Genomic DNA, 21,286 nt, shown 5'->3' with positions numbered 1-21,286 from the left:
TGTCAGGAATACAACACAGGCACTGACCTCTCCACTGGACGAGCCCAGCAGAATATCAATGATGAAATCATTCACAGAAGGCAGATTGTAAAATGAACCTTGAAAAAGAACAAGAAACAAAGTGACTCCAAGCGTTTTTCATTTTTGCTGAATTTTCTTTAGCACATGAGCGTGTTTTTTTTCTTACATAGCTGTTGGGAGCGTAGCTGAAGGCATGTGACAAGTAAAGAGAGCGCTTCTCGTGCGATAATAGTGTCTTTGATGGACACACACAGCTGTTTGACACATATCCCAGCTTGTAATGTGGTGATCTCTCCCTCACTGCCGGAGCTGCAATTACTTCCTGTAACACACACACACACATATATACGCAAGAACAATGAGAGAGATGCAATGACTGAAAGACAGAAGTATACACTACCGGTCAAAAGATATTTACGTTTTTCAAGTGTCTCTCATGCTCAACAAGGATGCATTTATTTGATCAAAATACAGTAATCTAGTGAAATATTATTACAATTCATAAGAACTTTGGTAACACTTTACAATAAGGTTGTAGGTTGTATTAATTCATGCATTTGTTAACATGAACTAACCACTAACAACACCTCTGTTCAGCATTAGTTAATCGTTGTTAACGTTAGTTCATAAAAATCCAGCTGTTCATGGTTTGTTCATGTTAGTTCACAGTGCATTAACTAATGTTAGCAAGATTTTAATAATGCATTAGTAAATGTTGAAATTAACATTAACAAAGATAAATAAATGCTTTATAACTGCAGTTCATTATTAGTTCATGTTAACTAATGCAATTAAAAATGCTAACTAAAATGAACTTTTTTTTTTCATTTTTTTTCAGCATCATTACTCCAGTCTTCATTGTCACATGATCCCTCAGAAATCATTCTAATGTTATGATTTGCTGCCCAAGAAACATTTCTCATTATCATCATCAATGTTTAAAAAATATGTTCTGCTGCACTTTCTTAATATTCTGTGGAAATCGTGATACACTAGTATTCAAAAGTTTAGGGTAAGTAAAATTATCTTTTTAAAGAAATTAATATTTTTATTCAGCAAGGACATTAATCAAAAGTGACTGTACATTTCAAATCAATGCGGTTTTAAAAAACAACAACTTTCTATTTAGAGAATCCTGAAAAAAAGCAGCAAAATCTATTTTCAACATTGATAATAAGAAGAATAATTGAGCACCAATAATAATTGATAAAAAAGTACCAAATCAGCATCAAATGATTTCTGAAGGATCATGAGACACTAAAGATTGGAGTAATGCTGCTGAAAGTTCAGCTTTGCCATCACAACAATAAAGAACATTTTAAATTTGTAATAATATTGAACAAAATTACTGCTTTACTGTATGTTTGGAGAATAGGGGAAAAAACCTTTTCCAAAAAACAAACTATTAAGATTAAAAAATCTTAATTATTCCAAAATTCCGACCGGTTGTGGAGTGTGTAGAGTCTCACCTGTGCTGCTGACCCTGCTGCGTACGCCTAGTGGAAGCAGCGAGTTGGTTGTCTCTCTGATTGGCTGACTGTTGCCAACTAGGTCCAAACGGCCTGCGGCTGCCGCCCAAGTGAGCCTCATGAAGCATGCCACTGTGGATGTGAAGTCTCCCACCTCCATTGTCTGAAACAACAAACCATTTGAGTCATATAGGGTGTGGAAAAAATCTTTTCGAAAACACTGAGATCACTGGATGCTCTCACGCACCTGTATGGCAACACGGGCGGCCGGGATGATTTCTTCTACTCTGATGGAGGATCTGTCAGACATGGACACCTGCCTGTAGGAGGATTTTTCCGGAGTTCCACAGACGGAGAGCTGCCGGCCGCTTTGCCGCCCAGCGTTACGGAACGGCCGAGAGGACAGAGTGTCGTGACCGTCCTTGCTCAACTCCTCATCGAGGATACTAGGCATAGCCTGCCCTACCAGCAGAAACCTACAGGGGGAGACAAAGAGCAAGTTCGTTGAACGTTAAAGCCAAATGTGTACTTCAGTTTGGACGTGAGCAGTGTAGGCATACAGCCGAATGCATAGTCTTTTTAAGTACACTAGCATGCGTGTACACAGGTACCTGACACATGCACACTAGAAAGTTTCATACTTGTCAAGGGTTTGTGCTATTTCTCTCAATAAGCGATAGACATGTCTGTTTAAATTAGAGTTTCAGGTATGTTCTCAAATATGCATGTCAAAAATGACCTGAAGAGAACACAAGCGTTTTTAAAGCAATATTATCATGCTGCCTAAAATCTGGAGTGGTGTTTCCGAAGAGAGAGAAAAAGAGAAAAGTACAAACTAAATAGAGAAATAGGAAAGAGAAGACTGCTAAATGAGACTGCACCTGGCCAGCTGCAGGCAGATGGAATAGACTCCCTGTCTGGTCTCGTAGTCCACCTCAGAAGGGATGGAGTCTCTCTGCATGACGTTAACCACCAGACTGAGACAGAGAGACAGACAACGCACCGTTGAGATAATCAATGACTCAAATATACAGACACATTAAGACTACATAATTATCCACATGCAGAGGAAAAGTGGGTAAAAAGCAGACAGCTACCTGAGACCTCCTGCTTTGAGGAAGTTCTCACAGAAAGATTTGACACTGGTCTTCGCCATTTCGTCATCAGATGTGGGCATCAGCTTGGAGCTCAACACCTAAGAGAATGGATGGAGGAGAGTGAGTAAGTGAGAGAGTGTTTATTTTTTTCTTTACAAGAAATAGTTAAAAAAAAAATTTTTTTATCAATTTTCTGTATGGTTTGTAAAAAATGTGGGGATTTGAATTCCCAAACTCCGTTTTTATTTGCTAGTAATAAACAAAAAATACCTGACTGGTCTGTGGCTATGCAGCCACAACAACAAACTGCATTCTGACACCTTTCTATCAGAACCAGCATTAACTTCTTGAGCAATTTGAGCTACAGTAGCTCGTCTGTTTGAACGGACCACACGGGCCGGCCTTCGCTCCCCAAGTGCATCAATGAGTCTTGGCCGGCCATGACCCTGTCGCCGGTTCACCACTGTTCCTTCCTTGGACCACTTTTGATAGATACTGACCACTGCAGATCGGGAACACCCCACAGGAGCTGCAGTTTTGGAGATGCTCTGACCCAGTCGTCTAGCCATCACAATTTGGCCCTTGTCAAACTCACTCAAATCCTTACGCTTGCCCATTTTTCCTGCTTCTAACACATCAACTTTATCCCTATTCGGACGGTAATTGTTTCTCAAGGGGTCGTAAGATATTTTCATAATTTACAGGGGCTAGTCAGTGATTTTATTGCCGTCCGAATCCAGAATGTCAGTGTTTTTCTCTCATCACCCACGTAAAAATCCCCGGTCGAAGGAATTACCTACTGTTTTTGACAAACACCAAGGTCGTGTGGTAATTTAATTGCCTTCCGAATCCACATCTCTGAGTTTTCAAGATATCACTTCAAAATTCACTGTTTATATCCTTTTTGACCACTGCTGAGCACCGTACGGTTGCGCTTCGCTGTAATTCGGATGCATTTTAAAGATCTAGCTTTTTATTACTGAAATGCTGGCAAGTATTTACAAGATCAATATATTTCAACACCGCTCAAAAAATAAAAAGAAGAAAAGCACATAAACACTTGAAATGGGCCGTTATTACGGCAGCAATTATATAAAATAACCAAGCAGCATTATGTTTACCTCATGTAAATAAGAGGCTGTATTAACTTTTTTCCGCTCATTTCCACGTGGAATAAAATTACATTCTTTATTTTGAGATAAAATACAAGACAGAAAACCATTTAAACTATAATATGCGTCTATATATCTTCATATTTTTAAACAGATTTAAATAATTAAATAATAATAAGGATAGTATTTTCCTATTATTAAATTAAATATGCATTTATTCTTATTATACCAAGCATATGACATTTTATTTACAGCATACAATCATGCTATTGACAATGTGAGCTGCACGTTCCCAGGTGCACAAAACTCGCTCCTCCACCGTGAATAAATCACCATCTGAATGCATTTTTATCACTGAGGTGGCATGCAAATGCATTTTTACGGACTTTCACGAGAGAAACAATTACCATCCGAATAGGGCTTTTGAGGACAAAATGTTCACTTGCTGCCTAATATATCCCACCCACTAACAGGTGCCGTGATAAAGAGATAATCAGTGATATTTACATCACCTGTCATAATGTTATACGTGATTGGTGTATGAAATTAATGATCGCATGACATTGATTGATCCAGAAGTTAAGAAAAACAGAGCAATGTTTTGAAAGTGCCAAAGAGACACATTAACCACACTGTTTAGGGTAGTCAGCCTATGACTGGCTTACATATTGTCTTTGCACATGAAATTGGAATATTATAACTTCAGCATGAGAAATGCATGACAAACCTCCAGGTTATAGAGCACTCTGAATGTAGACATGCCCGGGGCAGAAGAACGAAACAGAGACTCCAGGATAGATGCTGCACTCTGCTGGTGCTGCTGTTTACTGGACAGAGATGGAGACTTTGAGGCTTGCGAACCAGACCCCAGTGTAAACAGAGTTTTCTGATGAGACAGAGAGAGAAGCTATTTACTAGGTATGCTAGAGGGCACTGTCTTCTGTGTGCATCCTGCTGAAAACAAAACACTGTCACATGACTTGTATAGCTCTCAAAATGCTGAGTCATCCAGCCAGTGATCACCTAAATAACCAGTCACACCTACTCATTCTTTACTATTACAATTTTCCACATCTGAGAATAATAGTTAACTGCTCAAAACCAATAAATGATTTCCATCATTTTAATTATATTATGTATTGAGCACAAAATGTTAAACAAATCAAAGCTACACACTACCAAAGTTTGGGGTTAATACGATTTTTAAAAATAAATTGTCATCAGCAAGGGCACATTAAATTGATCAAAAGTGACAGTAAAACATTTATAATTTCCTATTCATCAATGTATTCTGAAAAAAAAAAGCTAAAGTATCCATGGTTAGCATGGTTTCCACACAAATGTCAAGCAGCATAAGAAATGTATCTTGAGCAGCAAATCATAATATTAGAATGATTTCTAAAGGATCATGTGACACTGAAGTCTGGAGTAATGATGCTGAAAATTCAACTTTGCCATTAATAAATTACATTTTAAAAGATATATAAAAAAGTAAAATGTACTTTGGTTTTACTGTATTTTTGATCAAATAAATGCAGCCTTGGTGAGCATAAGAGACTTCTTTCAAAAATCATACCAACCCCAAACTTTTGAATGGTAGTGTATATTTGTCTACAATATTTTTTGTTTAATAAAACATTTAAGGATAAGTCGTTAGATCAATAGATTTTTAAGAACATGATAAACACAAGTTCAGTACTATTTCAAGGAGAAGTCAAGGAGAGGCGTTCAGGTACCTGGTGACTCCAGACGCTGGACTCTTTTGGCACAAAGTTATCAAGGGCGTCCTGCACCTCTGGGTCAGTCGGGATAAGCAGCAACAACTTCCTCACACGCAAAGTTATTCTGGATAGGAACAAGATGGCCACACAGTCATTACAAGTCAACTGAAAACACAAAATACAATATAGCCAGCAAAGCAAAAAGATTCCCCTGTGAAGTGAAATCAACCATTAAAAGATTTAAGGGGTTGGTTGGACGTATGACGGAGTATTTCAGTTCCAAATACACTCCTTCAGTATTCGAAGTATGGCCATGTATTACGTCAAAAAGGGTGGAATTCCTTGTATGGGCACATGAGCGTGTGTGCACATCAACGTGATTCGTTCAGGTTACGGGAGTCGTCGGCAGCTCTGTCATTTAGACCGTTTGTTTTTCCGAAGCAGTAACAGAGTTGCAACGGAGAAACACACTTCAAAAGTGTGTTTGTTTGTTCCCGGTCATGAGTCGTAACTGCAGGCGGTGAGTGAAACTGCATCAAATGTCTGTGTTTTGTTGGCAATCGGCACGTACATGCAATAATATAATATAATATAAACAACACGAACTTATAGTGAATCGAAAGTTATTCAGGGATAATGCCATGATGTATTGTGTGTGTGTGTGTGTGTATGTGCTTGTGAGTCTTTAGCTCCGCCCACTACACGCCTTCATGAGTTTGGCTGTTTTCGGAAAGAATCGGTACAGTGTATCTGTCTTTTATAAATATGATAAAAACTAAAGCCTCTTTGGAGATATGAAGGATGCAATACTACTCTATAGGTACTCAAGATAAACATGAGATTGGCTGAAACTGTGTGTGTTATGACCCCTTTAAGAAAAACAGCATGCCCGTTTGGAACAACATGAGGCTGAGCAAACAAAGACAGAATAAACATTTTTGGGTGAACTATGCCTACTGAACTACTTCAAATAAATAATAGGATAACTAGCAGTCATTGTGGGTTGTTTACCTGGGTTCCTCCAAGTTGGCAAGTTGATAAAGCATCTCAAAGACATTACACACCAACGCCATGACCACGCCAGGAAGAGATTTCTCCTGCAATCACACACACAAGTTTGATAAAAGTAGGTTAATAGATAAATAAAGTATGTTGATGAGTTTTATAAAGTAGTTTGACATTTTCTTTTTCTGTTGCATTTTTTGGGAGGAAAGAAAGCTAAATTACTTAATATAATTCAGCAAGGACATATTAAATTGATCAAACATAACACTACGTCAATGTATATGTTACAAAAGGTTTCTATTTAAAATACATTTATATTCATTAAAAAAAGAATCCAGAAAAAAAATTGTTTCCACAAAAATGTTAAGCAGCACAACAGTTTTCAACATTGATAATACTAATAAATGAGCATCAAATCAGCATATTAGAATGATTTCAGAAGGATCATGTGACACTGAAGATTGGAGGAAAGATGTTGAAAAATCTGCTTTGCCATTACAGGAATAAATTACATTTTAAAAGATATTAAACTAGAAAACAGTTCTTTTAAATTGTACAAATATTTCACAATATTACTGTTTTGATTATTTTTGATCAAATAAATGCAGCCTTGGTGAGCATATCACTGCAAAAAATGCTTTTCTTGTTTCCAATTCAAAAATCTAAACATTCTTAAATCAAGATGCATTTACTGGACAAGACAAAATTAAATAAGTTTTGGATTAAAACAAGCAACTATCTGCCAATGGAGTAAGAAAAATAATCTTAATTCTTAAGCAAATACTTACTTAATTTAAATATCTTATGCCATTGTACTTCTTCTTAATTTAAGAATTTTTAGATATTTGGACTGGAAACAAGACAAAAATACTTTGTTTTTTGCAGTGACTTAATACATCTTACCAACTGCCCAATTTTGCATATACTTGAAACAAGTGTGTACTTGCACCATTTGAGTGCACTTGAGCCAATAAGTACCAGACATTTTGATAAGTCAGATCAATGTGTGTATGTACCTGCTCCAGAGCGTACGCTGAGTTGAAGACCCCGCTGCTGCTGGAGCTGGCCGAGGCAGAGCTGTCCGCTGAACTGCCTGACGGCGTGCCAGTTCCTGAGCTCTTCACTGTCAGACTCTGCTCATCAGAGAAACCCAGCTGATTCAACAGCTTCTGGTCACGATTCATCGTCAGCTGGAATGCACATTTAACAAGACGACTTAGTATGACTACTACTACACACAAATGTAGTTTATACGAAGAGCTTGTTTGCTTTAAACTTTCATTAAACACAAAAGTGCTGCATACATTTTTGGTTTTAATTATTCTCATTTTGTGTTGCACAATCTATTTTAGATTTATTTGCTCTAAATTAAGTCTCAATATTTTTTTTTATTTTTTTTTAAATGGTAAAACAAGTTTAATTGAACTTTAAGAATTGAACTTAAGTCAATAAATTCATAAACAATTTACAATAAGTAAAAACATTTAAATCAGGGCTCCAGACTAACATTTGAGCGCAGCAGCACCAGTACCACTAAGTTATACAGATTTGGGGGAGGGGATTTTTAATCATTAAGGTAATTTAATCATAAAATTACTATTATTTTGCATTAATAAGTACAGTAATAATAATATAAATGTCTATTTATTGGAAATGCAAGAAATTGCAAAGCACTGAGCTTGAGTTGAGATGCAGAGAAACTTAAGTTTTATAAAAACTTAATTTCTATAGGGAAATATTAAATTTTTTTCATTTTTGGTCATCACAATAAAAAAAAAAAATTTAACGGTGCACTGTGTAAATTTTAGTGGCATCTAGCGATGAGGTTGCGAATTGCAACCGATCACCCCTCCCTTTAGCTAGTGCTCTGTAGAGCAGTTTGTCCGTTTAGGGCTACTGTAGAAACATGGCGGCTCAAAAAATGGTGACTTCACTGAAAGGGGAACCTTAGAATTACCCTAGAATGAGCCATTTCATAGAAATGGCTCATTCTAAGGTAATAAAAACATAATGGTTCATTATGTAAGGTCTTTATACACCACTGAAAACATAGAAATGTATATTATATTGCATTTCTGTCAATATATCCTCATAAATATTACACACTGCACCTTTAAATTGGATAATATTTAGAGCTTTGATGTGATAGAATTTCACCCTCAAAAGGTTGTCCGAACCCTGAGATGAATAATGTAAAAACATTCGACTCTTTATGGCACAATACCATGGTTACAGTTAGCGTTACTAAATTAAATCCGTGGTGAATGTTGGTGATTTGTGGAATGAAAAGCCTTCTATATCTTGTTTGTTCATGGCAGAATGTTTTCTCCTGTTTTCCACGTCAGCGATATTTGTTCTGATATCTATGGTTTATAACAGAAAACTAGATATTGCAGCAATGTTATTAATTCTGCGTTCAATTCAAATACTTTCTCACTGGATCTCTCAGCGCTGTGCAGCCTAACAGTATCGCATGATCGTGAACGACTCGTGAGTAAACCTGTTCTGAGCTATTATTGGTCCGAGCTAATACACGGTCTTCAAACAAGAAGTGTGGTTACGTTCTTCTTTCGTTTAGTTTCCTGCTATCGTTTCATTTGCAACAGAAACAGCAGCTCTTATCAGTTGGGCAACAAGGTGGTGGCACCAGTGCGACCTCTAACAAAATTTTGTTGTTCGCAGTCTGGAGCTCTGAAAAATGTTCCTTTATAGTTCATGTTAGCTCAGGGCCATTAAATTACTTTTGATTTTAATAATATATTAGTAAAGGTTGAAATTAACTAAGATAATTACGATTTAGAGGTATTTTGTCATTCATATTATCTCATTTAATTAACTAATATTAACAAATGAAACAAATGTGTCAAATAATTTAAAAAAAATGCACTCTGAAGTTTAGGGCCTGTTTACACCTGGTCACTTCATCCTTTTTCTCAGATCAGATAGCTATCCAATCGTGAAAAGACCAGGTGTAAATGCCATCCGAAACGCTTTCGAGACAAATTTCAATCCGATCACTCAAACCACTTCGGGAGGTGGTCTGAGACCAGACCAACCTGCAACCTTGTTAAAACCCCATGTAAAATCTTTACATGTTATAGGCTATATGACATGTTATAGCCAGATATGATAGCGCTACTGCGACACGCATCGCCACAGCTGAGTATCTCTTCAGCAAGTCGACGTGCACACTGCCGCAAATGAAACTGAAAGTGTCGCAGACGCTCAACACACAATCATCTTCATTAAAAGTAGTGACTGAATGATCTTACCAGTGCTGATGGTGCTCTCTCTCCTATTGCAGTCTTTGATCTTGAAATTAGCTGATGATAAATAAAATGCAGCTCATATCTGTTGCTTTTGTTGACGTGAACTCCGTTTAAAATTGAAGATCGGATTTATATCCGTTTTGCGGAGACACATTTATGTGGCCAAGTGTAAATGGCAACGTTTTAACTGCCCGATCAGTAAAAACACATGAAGTGACCATGTGTAAACAGGCCATTAGACCTCTTAGACAAATGTTGATCATTTCAAAATGACAATTTATTGGCCAAAAGTGTTATTGTTAATTAAAACTATTACTAAAAAGAAATATTTTTTTAAAAATAAAAAGTACAAAAGCACATGACAAGACTTTTGAGCTAAAATTAAAATGGCAACTGAAAATATAAAACTAAAAGCTAATTCAAAATATTAAAGTACCCCTATTATGCTGTTTTGGATATTACCTTTCATGTAGTGTATGATAGAGCTGTTTGTGAATGTAAAAGATATGCAAAGTTTTATGTAGAGAACAATGTATGTACATGTAAAGTTTTAAATGTAGAGAAGACACCGTTTTCACTTTGCATGCACTTCAAAAGGATGAGGACTCGGGCTCAAATTGATACGGTAAAACCATAGACTGTAAAAAAATATGGACGTAGTATCCGTGACGTCACCCATAGGGTTCTGAAGCGCAAAGTATGGACGAGCTGGCCGTTGCCATCTTGGCAGCGCCGCATCGCTCGTCACTCCCGGATAACAGAAAATGGGCAAAAAGGCGGGACGTGGGTGGAGCTTAAGTGAGGCGATGACTAACAGACAGCAGATAAATGGCTATCCACCTGTCACTCGAAGTGGCCACGCCTTTAAGGCTTTATATAATGTAAACGAAAAATTCACCCCCCTCACAGTTGTCATGAAGGGCAAAATTAGCCGTATAGACCAAAACCACAATTTGTACCAGGCTGAAAACATGTTTTATTCTGCTGTAAAGTTGGCCATTTTAACATGGGGCTCAATGAGATTCTGCTCCCTTCTGGAGCCTCGCAGTCGATGAATTGCAGTTTGAGGCACTTCCGTATTGGCTTCAAGAGAAACTGCGGTAGGGTTGCCGCTTGGGTAAAACACACACTGTCATTACTGTTCGTATCACTGTATATCAAGCGCTGAGGAAGTCTCTGGAGTTGAAATTCAGATATGTATTGAGCATTTAATTTCCAACACACGCTGTAAGTGGTAGACCAATTACAACAGACTGAGCCATCTGACCAATCAGAGCAGAGTAGGCTCTCGGAAAGGAGGGCTTTAGAGAGACTGAATCCTTTATCGAACCATTTCAGACACTGTGAGAAAAGAGGTGATGCTGCGATGTATATTATGAGAAAATGTAAGTGTTTTTTAGGTGCATGTAAACCTGTTGTAGGAGAACCTTTAAAATGGCACAATAGGGGTACTTTAATAAAACAATAATAGTATATAAATACTACTAAAATAACACTACTAATAGTAACAATAATCAATATGAATATACAATGTTAACTCTCTATAACTAGTCTGAGAACAAAGGCTCCACATGCGGTCATAATAGCTGCCGCAGTCTCAAACAGCGCTGGCCTGTGCTGTAGGAGTGTTTGGCACCTGTGCACCGCTTGGGTATGACTGCGACAGATCACAGTTAGTGTTTGACTCACCATGCTATCATTGGCAAATATCTGCACATTGTCCACCGGGCAGCTGAGCTGCTCCGCTATCTTCCATCTGATGCTGCCTATAGTCTCGTTGCTGTGGGCCTGCACACATTCACATGTACACAAACACATAAGGGCCATTTTGATTCATCCTTTCAAATAAGGCAAAGCAAATGACAGTCAGTCAGAAGGAATGGTCACACAACAGGCCGTTGTGTTTGTGAATATCACATTCCGTATCTCATGCCAAACGTCCACCTGTCATCTATCAATGTTCCTCTATTCTCCAAATAGGGAGAATGTTTGTCTAGCATTTATATCAACCCTGCTCACAATCTGTCTTAAGTGTGTGCGTCTGTGTTGAGGGTGCAAGAAGGAAAAGAGGGTTTTGTCTCAAGGAAGTGTATGCGTGTGGCTTTACCTCCAAGGTGAATGTGTCTTTGGTAGATTCGTAAGTGACATGAAGTGTAACCGGATGGCCGTGGAAAGACGCTCCATGAGGTAGAATCGTTCGAGGAACAGAATACAGGTCCTGAAACAGATTCAGCGATTCAGACACTACTGTTTCAAAAGTTTAGGGTAAAAAATACTTTTTTTTTTTTAAGACATTAACACTTTGTATTCATCAAGAAAAAAAATAAACCACAGTTTCCACAAAAACATTAAGCAGTACTACTGTTTAAAAATGTAAACACCAAATTATCATATTAGAATGATTTCTGAAGGATCATGTGACAGTAAAAGCTGGAGTAATGATGCAGAAAATTCCGCTTTGACATCACAAGAATAAATTACTTTTGAAATATACTATAATAGAAAAGAGTTATTTAAAATTATAATATTTCACAATATTACAGTTTATTACAACATAAATGTAACCTTAGTGAGCATAAGAAACTTAACAAAAAAATAAAAAAATTTAATTATATAATGTATATATATATAATATTTGATCCCAAACATTTGAACGATAGTGTATATAAAATTTATATATAAGATATACATAAATAAAATTAGTATATTAGTATAATATATAAAATATATTATTAAGAATAAGATAAAATCTATTGGATCACTTTGCTGAGGTAAATGTAACATTGATACAGTTGCAAAAGCATATCTTACAGCAATAAATCTGCCATTACAAATCAGTTTTCCATGAATAAGCATTTCATCGAATGGGGTAATGAATGCCAGAAAAAAAGCTACTAGGCTTTTTATAACATGTTTTACTCAAATTCACATATTAGACAAAATGCTACAGTCCAAAAGCACTTCCTGCCTCAAATGTCTGTCAATAACCGACCAATTAGCATCTGTTAGACTGAACGAGTGTCAAAATGTCTGCCTCTCTTTCTGAATACACACAGGAATCAACACCATATCGGATCACTTTCACTGTGTCCTGGGATGATTGTTCCTGAATCTGCAAAATGATGTGACAGACTCAATGCCAGATTTCAGTACGGAATTGAACAGCTGGAGAAACGAGGAGACGGTGTGTATTGCAGTCAACCATCGTTCTACAGCTGCAAGTCTGACAACTATAACACATTAAGAGAATTAATTAGCAATGATGTTACATCTGATTTTTACAGCTTGCTGGTTCTTTGCAGAGACTGACTGGGGCTTTCAAATAAAGATAAACTAAGCTATTTAAGATAAATATTAAAGCAACAATCATAGAAGGTACAATACAGGATGAACTTAAAGGGTTAGTTCACCCGAAAATGAAAATTCCGTCATTAATTTCTTACCCTCATGTCGTTCCAAACCTGCAAGACCTTCGGAACACAAATTAAGATATTTTTGATGAAATCCGAGAGGTTTCTGAACCACACATTGGCAGCAACGTCATTGAAACTTTCAAGGCCCAGAAAGGTAGTGAAGACATCATTAAAATAGTCCAGTAGAACTCGGAAGTGCTGCACTGTATTTACTATGTAAACATTGTAGGAGAATGACACAGACGAGAAGAGATTGTTGAATAAAGACGCTTCATAAAACCACTGGAGTCACATGGACTATTTTAACGATTTCTTTGAAAGTTGCAATGACGTTGCTGTTTATGGAGGGGGTCAACAAGCTCTTGGATATCATCAAAAAATAACTTAATTTGTGTTCAGAAGATGAACGAAGATCTTACGAGTTTGGAGCGTCATGAGGGGGGAGTAATTAATGACAGAATTTTCATTTTTGGGTGAACTATCCATTTAAGCAACATTCACAGGAGGTACAATACAGGATGAACTTGAGCTAATAAAGTTTTGCACCTATATGCATAAAGCAGTGTGTAAAATGAGTGTATATGCCCCAGTGTGTGTGTGTGTGTGTGTGTGTGCGTGTGTGTATATCAGCACTCACCTCTATTGTGATAACGTAGCGCTCTGCCAATAACAGAAGCCTCTCAATGATCACCAGTTTACTGGACCTGAGGACAGATGATTATGAATTTCAATGGGTTGAATTTGAAATGTCAATTTTGATATCAAATGATGTCAGAACAAGCTTCAGATCAATGAAGACTTTAATGTTGCATCAAGTCTGATGCGACTAAATGACAAGGTAAATGTGGGATATGAATAGACTGACAGATGTTGGGTCTCGGAAACACACCATTGGCAGGGCACAATCCGAGGGTCTTTCAAATTCCCTCTGCACGCAATAGGATAGGGCTACAACCAACTAGAGCAACGAAGAAGGTGAAGCGGAGCTAGTTGATAGATTAAACTTGCCATATCCGGTCGGCAAAACTCCGAACACATATTCCTTTCTTAAGAATGACTTCAGTGCCGTTCTTTGTTCTTTTCTCAAAGAAAAGCTTAACTCCAAGTCTTCCAGAGTCGCGGCCAAAGCCAATTCGAAAGGCCGCTGTTCACCAGCTTCTTTGTTTTCAAGTAGCATGTGGAACCGCCGCAACTCTGCCGTCATTGTGTTAAGCCCGCCCACCGACTCTATACACGATGTGATTGGCCTGACTAGAGTTTGGTTTCTCCAGCTCGCAAGCCAACGAAGAGTTGCTAGACTACCCTGGCTGTAAATTACATTTGCTACCGCTAGGGTGCGTCTAGCTTTCTAGGCTAGGACATGAATATAATAACAATATAATAACATAACAAAAAGAAAACAAAAAGACATGTTGCGATTCTGCAAAAGTTTGTTATTCTACCAGACTTTCTGCTATTAGTGATCAACAAAAACAATATTTTATAAACCGAACTGACTCAAACGTTCCCTTTTAACAATTATGCTACAGTAATGAGTCTTCAAACATATTTGTTAATTATAATTCTTATGTTATAAATTACTTCAACACTGCTATTAGTTAATTATTGTACAATTAAATCCCTCTGCTCCAGCTTTGGTACTATTCTCCTTGTATTTTTCCAATTTTTTTTATAAATTGCTCTGGACTCTTAAATTTAAAAAAGTATGTTTGAATGCTTTCATGATTTTAAGACAATGAAAATGCAACCAACAACATCAGCTGGATGTCATCAACTGATCTGAAAGCTGCTCAACTAGCTTAAAAACTAGTCATACCTAGATGGAGATTGCACTGATGTGGCGACCGTTGGCATAGCAGTGGCTGTCAGCATCTTGGTTGCCCGGGTAACAGCATGTGTGAGGGTCGGGCCGCCCAGCGCAGAGCTAGCAGCCTGTGTGTGATATAAGGATGAGTTATCACAATTATCATCACAAGGGAGGAGGGGAGAGTGTCATTTCACACTGTAATACTCACCTCCAATCTCTTATAGCAGTCAGCAATGAATTTCTTATGTAGAGATACTGAGTCCTGTAACAAATACACAAAGAAAAGGGTTATTAAGAGAGAATTATGGAGAAACTATGTGCACTGGCAAGATTAATAAAGAAAATCAGGGTTTGACTGCTGACCTTCTTCATTTTGGGGTTGAGGTTTATGTAGCTGTAGGTAATGATGAGCTGTATGGCTTCATTTGCGATGTCCTCGTCTGGAGATTCCATTGCGATTCTCCAGATGAAGTCCATCCCAGCCAGATCCAATCGCTCCACACACTGAGAGAATGAATCATATATAAATATATGGCCAATCTAGACTTTAATGCTGGATTTTCCCATCAATTTTACTGAGAATAAGCAGGGAATCTCATACCAGTTGTGTTCCCTGCCGTTTGAGACGGTGGTCACTGAGGTTAACATTCTCAAAGAAGGTCTTGAAGAGGTTAAACCCTGTAAGACATTGATGAAACCCACAGGAAACTTACATACTCATTGTACCACTTCATGCCACTCCACCCCATGGTGCCAACGAGGGTAAATTTAGCACAGTGGTTTCCTGCAGATGTACAGGATGCAATACCTCGAGGTGCTATACTTAATGTGGAATTGCTGTGGTTTCAAGTGGAATTGGTGAGTGAACTCTGTGGTTGAACTCTTACCATTCATAGTGATCTCATAAGGCTCCAGCTTGAGGATCTTCTCTTTAAAGAGCTGCTGTTGAACGTCACTCTCTAGATCATGCTGTCCCTTAGTGAACCATTCGAAACACATCTACAGCAGGGAGACGAACATCATCAAAACAACTACATAGCTTGTTATAATGCAACCAATTTATACACTACAGAACTGAAAAGCCATTAAATAGACTTTAATGTTTAAAAAAACAAGTTACTTAAAACAATGGGATTTTGCTTTAACCCAAAGCATGTGGGGCTCTTGGCAGCTTTTCTTTTCAAGCACCCACATAGAGTTGTATAAATGGCATGATTACAATTGAAAACAAAACAAAACACAAACCAAAACCAAAACCAAACCAAAAAACGCAAACCAAACAAACAAAAAGACCAACACCGCCACACCTCTCGATCCATCTCGCACACATCCATGCCGGACACTAAGCATTCCCAGATCTCTTTGGCTCTATTCCAGACCAGGTACAGACTGGCCTCTTGCAGGAAGAACGCGAGGAACTTCAAGTGACCCTCCAAATACTGAAAATATGTGAAAAAAAAATCAGGTAGTCAAAACCACATTTCTCTTCTGGATTCTTTTTAAATATGAGGCAAAACATGAGTCACCTCTGTAGTCTACAAATATATATTTTGTTCTGTGCCAATTCTTCAGCCAAATAACAATATTACTCATCTGTGAACCAGAGGAAATTACTAGACTATTTACACTGTATTCCTTAACTAGAAAATAGAAGTTGATTTATTTTTATAATAAGACGCTAAACCCCCCCCCCCGATGTAATATGTTGCAGATCAGTATTCCTCAACTGGTTTGGCCATGGGACCCACATTTTCCCATGATCATAAAGCCGTGACCCAAATTTGTAGGAATTTGAACCAAGCTAATTTATTTCTCTAAAATATTTAACACACACACATAAGTACGTCCCACTTTACTTAACACACACAAATATTGTAAGAATTTCACAAACACTGATGAATAAACAGTATCATAAGGTAAGGCTATTAAATATAAGAGCCATCAGAGTCCTCAAAAATATAGAATATTTTGGATTAATGTAACAGAAACTAGTTACCACGGTAAATTCACAACACTATGATGAACTGTTAAAGGTCCCATGATGTGTATTTTTTAATTTTTTTATAATGTTTCCTGAGGTGTACTTTTTTTTACATCATTTTTACATCATAAAATGTCATAATTTAGAAGTAAAAGGCATTTTTCTATCCTGATCCTTTGCATTTGAAATGCGTATTACATGTGGAACCCTTCTCAAATACTTTTACTACGTTTTTTTACTATTACAGCTGTCGAGATTAACGGATCATGAAAGTGTTAATTATAGCATTATTTGGAAAAATGGAAAAACGCGTTCTGTCTGAAAGAAGGGCAAAGTCTTTGCAGAAGAGTCAAAAACGCTCATGCTTTCACGTCTTTCAAAATAAGAAAAACGGTTTATTTTAATATATTATATAATATCTACTACATAAATCATTCTAATATGCTGATTTGCTTATTGTTAATGGTGATAAATGCTTTTGTGGATACCTTGATACATTTTTTCAGGATTTTTTGATAAAATAGAAAGTCAATACTGACACTTTTGATCAATTTAATGCATCCTTGCTGAAGTATTCAATTCTTAAAACAAAAAAACACTTTTGAAAGGTATTGTTCTAAAAATGTAATGGTCCATAGCACTTAAAAAAAATAAAAATAACATTCACTCTATGTGATAATAATAACAATGCACTGTATTCACACCTTTCCCACCTTTATAATCATTTCAGCAAAAATCTATTAATCATTCGAGCTGTAATATAAACATCAAGTTCTCAGTATGACTAAAAGAAAATGGACATGTGGCAGCGTACCTCCTGATAGGTGTACCGCCCATCAACCAGTGTGGACGCAGAAAGACCATTGGATCCAGCGACGGACACGGCCAAGCGATGACATGACACCAGAGAGCCTGTGATCAGCTTCACTATCTCAAAGTTTTTCTTCAGGTCTTGGATTATACTCTGAGAGAAAAGATGACAGAGTATAAATGCAAAGCCATTTAAAGAAAAAAAAAATGTATGTAGCGGCAGTTGTGTGAAAAATTAACAGGACAGATGGTCCGTCTGGATGCTGTCTGCACCTACCTTGTCTTGTTTCTGGTAGGTCTGTTTGATAAAAGACCGGGTAATCTCGTGAAGTTGCCGCAAGGCAGGAACCACCCACACTGTCTGAGGGTTAGTCTGCTGAGATGACTACAATACAAGCACAAAAATATAGATATTAACACACAACGACATCAACCATAACACACATGGTGCATTCATTGAATACAGCAATCTCCATCTGGGTCAATGACGTATAAGTATGTACTTTCATATGGTGCAATAAAACCTTTATATAATTTTCAATTTAATAATTCTAAAAATGTTATGTGGTGTAATCATCAAGTAAAATGTAATAAAATAAGGAAATAAAATAAAGTTTTTTTAATCTTCTCCTTGGGTCATTTTGACCCAAAACAACTTCATTTTAAAGGAACACGCCGACTTTTTAGGACTTTAGCTTATTCACCGTATCCCCCAGAGTTAGATAAGTCCATACATACCATTCTCATCTCCGTGCGTGCCATAACTCTGTCTGACGCATCCACCGCTAGCCTAGCTTAGCACAAAGACTGGAGGTAAACGGCTCCATCTAGCCTACTGCTCAATAAGTGACAAAATAACGCCTGAAAATAGTCCCCAGCACGCTCTCTGTGCAAGCAGGTTGTCACGTTGGTTATGTTGACGGAAGTTAGCCTATTTTCAGGCACTGCGTAATTTCATTGCACCGCTGCACCCATGGTGCGGCACAAAGTTCCTTGATCATTACACAGGAATGAGAGTATAGTCCCTAGCCATATCGGTCTAGAAAATCGCAACTTTTCATTTTTCATTTTTCTTAGTACACAATGTAACTATACACATCACAACATGTAAATAGGAAAATGTTGGCGTTATTTTGTCACTTATTGAGCAGTAGGCTAGCTGGAGCCATTTACCTCCAGTCTTTGTGCTAAGCTAAAGTCCCAAAAAGTTGGCGTGTTCCTTTAAGCGTTTATCTGAGTGGTACAAGTCTTTGCTTAATTTGACCGCACTTGAAATTGGAATGCACACCAAAAGTTTGACTAGATTCTAGGTATTTTTATGGTTGTAAAAAAGAAAAATTACTTAAAAGGGATAGTTCACCCAAAAATGAAAATTACCCCATGATTTACTCACCCTCAAGCCATCCTAGGTGTACATGACATTCTTCTTTCAGACGAATACAATTAGAGTTATATTAAAATATGAAAAAATGTCCTGGCTAATTCAAGCATTATAATGGCAGTAAATGGCCTTGAAGCCCTTTATTAACCCCCCGGAGCCGTGTGTATTACTTTTATAATGGATGGATGCACTTTTTTTGGGCTTCAAATTTCGGGCTGCCATTCACTGTCATTATAATGCTGGGATTAGCCAGGACATTTTTAAATATAATTCCGATTGTATTTGTCTGAAAGAAGAATGTCATGTACACCAAGGATGGCTTTAGGGTGAGTAAATTATGGAATAGTTTTTATTTTTGGAAGAACTATCCCTTTAATCCTCTCCTCGGGCCAATTTGACCCGTCACAGGAAATTAATGGGAAATACAACAAAAAGATAATAAAATAATCAAAATCTACAACAGACACATAAATGAAGGGATGAGACTATAGAACATACCCAAATATTTTTCAAGTATTTTTCAAAAAGATAAAAAAATTTCATGAATTATTAAGTCATGAAGAGTCACACCACATTACATTTTACATGGTAAAATGTACAAATAAACGTACATTTTATGGTAAAATTATCTGAAATTTTAAGAGACTTATTGACAGAGTCATGAGGTTTTGCAGGGGTCCTCTCTATGATATAATTTCTTGTTTAATGTTTTTTTGGTTTTGTTTCTCTGAATGTTTTTTTTTTCTTTTAATGAGGATTTATTCTAGTTTTAATTAAGAAACGTTATTACACATGTGAATTATTTATTTATTTAATGAAAGAAACAAACAAATTAGCATCACGTCATTGACCCCTCTATTACCCCAGGCTTTGGTTAGAGTCTCTGATTTCCAAACGATTCAAATCGTCCAACAACAGATTGAAGCCAATAGACAACAAGTCATTAGTTAATAATTGGATTTGAAGATCAAACCCCTAGAGGTGGGTGCCCTTTGTAAATCACACATATCTTTATAGTACTTCCCCATGAATCAAGTGGCAATCATCAGTTTGTAAATAAAATTCTTTTCATGTGAGATTCAGGATGAATTATGATTGGTCAGTGATAAACCAAAGGGGTGGGTCTTCTCTTACTTTAGCCAATGAGCTCGGTTTCTTCTTGCCCCAGGAGCCAGTAAGAAAAGAGACCTGTGACTCGCTGGGAGACTTTGAATCCTCCTGTATTTGCATCTAAAGAGATAAACTTCAGTTGTATTCAGTGAGTGCCACTAAAGAGTTTATGCGGCAGACGCTGCACCCAAATCACACCAGAGGCTGAAGCGCAAAGATTGAGCAAAGTGAATGCCTGTGTGTGCGCGTGTGTTTGGGGTGAGATGAGGCAAGCTGAAACTAGAGTGCCAAAAATATACATCTAGCACTAGAGACAGAACAACACCTTTATACTCCCAGGATCAGCTCTTAAAATAGCCCACTGCACAGATTCTAGCCTGAAAGAGAAGCCAGGAAGCTCAAAAATGTGTGTCATTGCGTGTCTGTGTTTATTTCGTGTTTACGGTACATAACCTTCTGAATATGGATTTTCAGAAAGGAGCACAAAGCAGATGGAGGAGTACAGGAGATTTGTGTGACAGTGAGAGACTCTCACTCCAATTCAGACCACCAGAAGCAAGCCAGACAGTGAGTTTCCATAATGACAGGAAAACAAAATAATAATGTAGCAGAGTCGCATCATAAAAAATTTATCAGATTCCTGTTAGTTGATTAACTGAAACACTGAAGATTAAGAGTCCGGGCCATTATTGGAAATTTGAGAATTATGGTCTCGGCTCACCTTCTTGATGTCCTCGATGCATTTGATGATGTAGTTCCTCTTCACGGTTTCTTTGACTGCATATGCGTCGCTGAGGATGGTCAGGTGTTCTTCCAGGGCCTGTTGCACTAGACTGGTAGGTAAGGTGGGGAGATGTGCCAACTCCCACAACACCTCCAACACCTGACACACAAGCCACAAATAACACACAGATTAAGGGTGGGCGGTAGACTAACTGGTAGAAATGTGTCAACCCCGTCTGTCAACCGGTAGAGTTTTTGAACTTTCATCTCTATCACCGTTACGCTCATGTGACCTTGCTGTGCTGCGCGGTCACAAAGCTTATCGTTTGCATGCCTTTTTAAGCATCGTTGAAGCACAAATATCAGC

General features: G+C 37.5%; 1 protein-coding gene across 4 annotated transcripts in view; it reads right to left on the bottom strand.

Annotated features, from left to right (window-relative positions):
- usp24 (ubiquitin specific peptidase 24) overlaps positions 1-21,286 on the bottom strand; it is an 80,128-nt gene that overhangs the window by 30,017 nt on the left and 28,825 nt on the right. The window contains exons 15-38 of one of the 4 annotated variants that reach the window (XM_079830909.1): positions 20,918-21,079; positions 20,221-20,316; positions 17,983-18,090; positions 17,710-17,859; positions 16,222-16,353; positions 15,802-15,913; positions 15,516-15,592; positions 15,278-15,418; positions 15,123-15,176; positions 14,924-15,039; positions 13,745-13,811; positions 11,802-11,912; positions 11,384-11,482; positions 9,698-9,748; positions 7,442-7,615; positions 6,432-6,517; positions 5,436-5,544; positions 4,427-4,585; positions 2,588-2,685; positions 2,372-2,467; positions 1,738-1,966; positions 1,491-1,653; positions 188-343; positions 28-98 (exon numbers count right to left, since the gene is read on the bottom strand). In XM_079830909.1, coding sequence (XP_079687035.1) covers positions 28-98; positions 188-343; positions 1,491-1,653; positions 1,738-1,966; positions 2,372-2,467; positions 2,588-2,685; positions 4,427-4,585; positions 5,436-5,544; positions 6,432-6,517; positions 7,442-7,615; positions 9,698-9,748; positions 11,384-11,482; positions 11,802-11,912; positions 13,745-13,811; positions 14,924-15,039; positions 15,123-15,176; positions 15,278-15,418; positions 15,516-15,592; positions 15,802-15,913; positions 16,222-16,353; positions 17,710-17,859; positions 17,983-18,090; positions 20,221-20,316; positions 20,918-21,079 — 2,817 coding nt within the window. The remainder of the gene's footprint in view (positions 1-27; positions 99-187; positions 344-1,490; positions 1,654-1,737; positions 1,967-2,371; positions 2,468-2,587; positions 2,686-4,426; positions 4,586-5,435; positions 5,545-6,431; positions 6,518-7,441; positions 7,616-9,697; positions 9,749-11,383; positions 11,483-11,801; positions 11,913-13,744; positions 13,812-14,923; positions 15,040-15,122; positions 15,177-15,277; positions 15,419-15,515; positions 15,593-15,801; positions 15,914-16,221; positions 16,354-17,709; positions 17,860-17,982; positions 18,091-20,220; positions 20,317-20,917; positions 21,080-21,286) is intronic. The other 3 variants (XM_079830910.1, XM_079830911.1, XM_079830912.1) reach the window with 3 other exon arrangements.

Source organism: Gobio gobio, assembly GCF_949357685.1.
Source record: "Gobio gobio genome assembly, chromosome: 12".
In the NCBI taxonomy this organism is placed as follows: domain Eukaryota; kingdom Metazoa; phylum Chordata; class Actinopteri; order Cypriniformes; family Gobionidae; genus Gobio; species Gobio gobio.
This window is presented reverse-complemented; position numbering and strand designations above follow the sequence as displayed.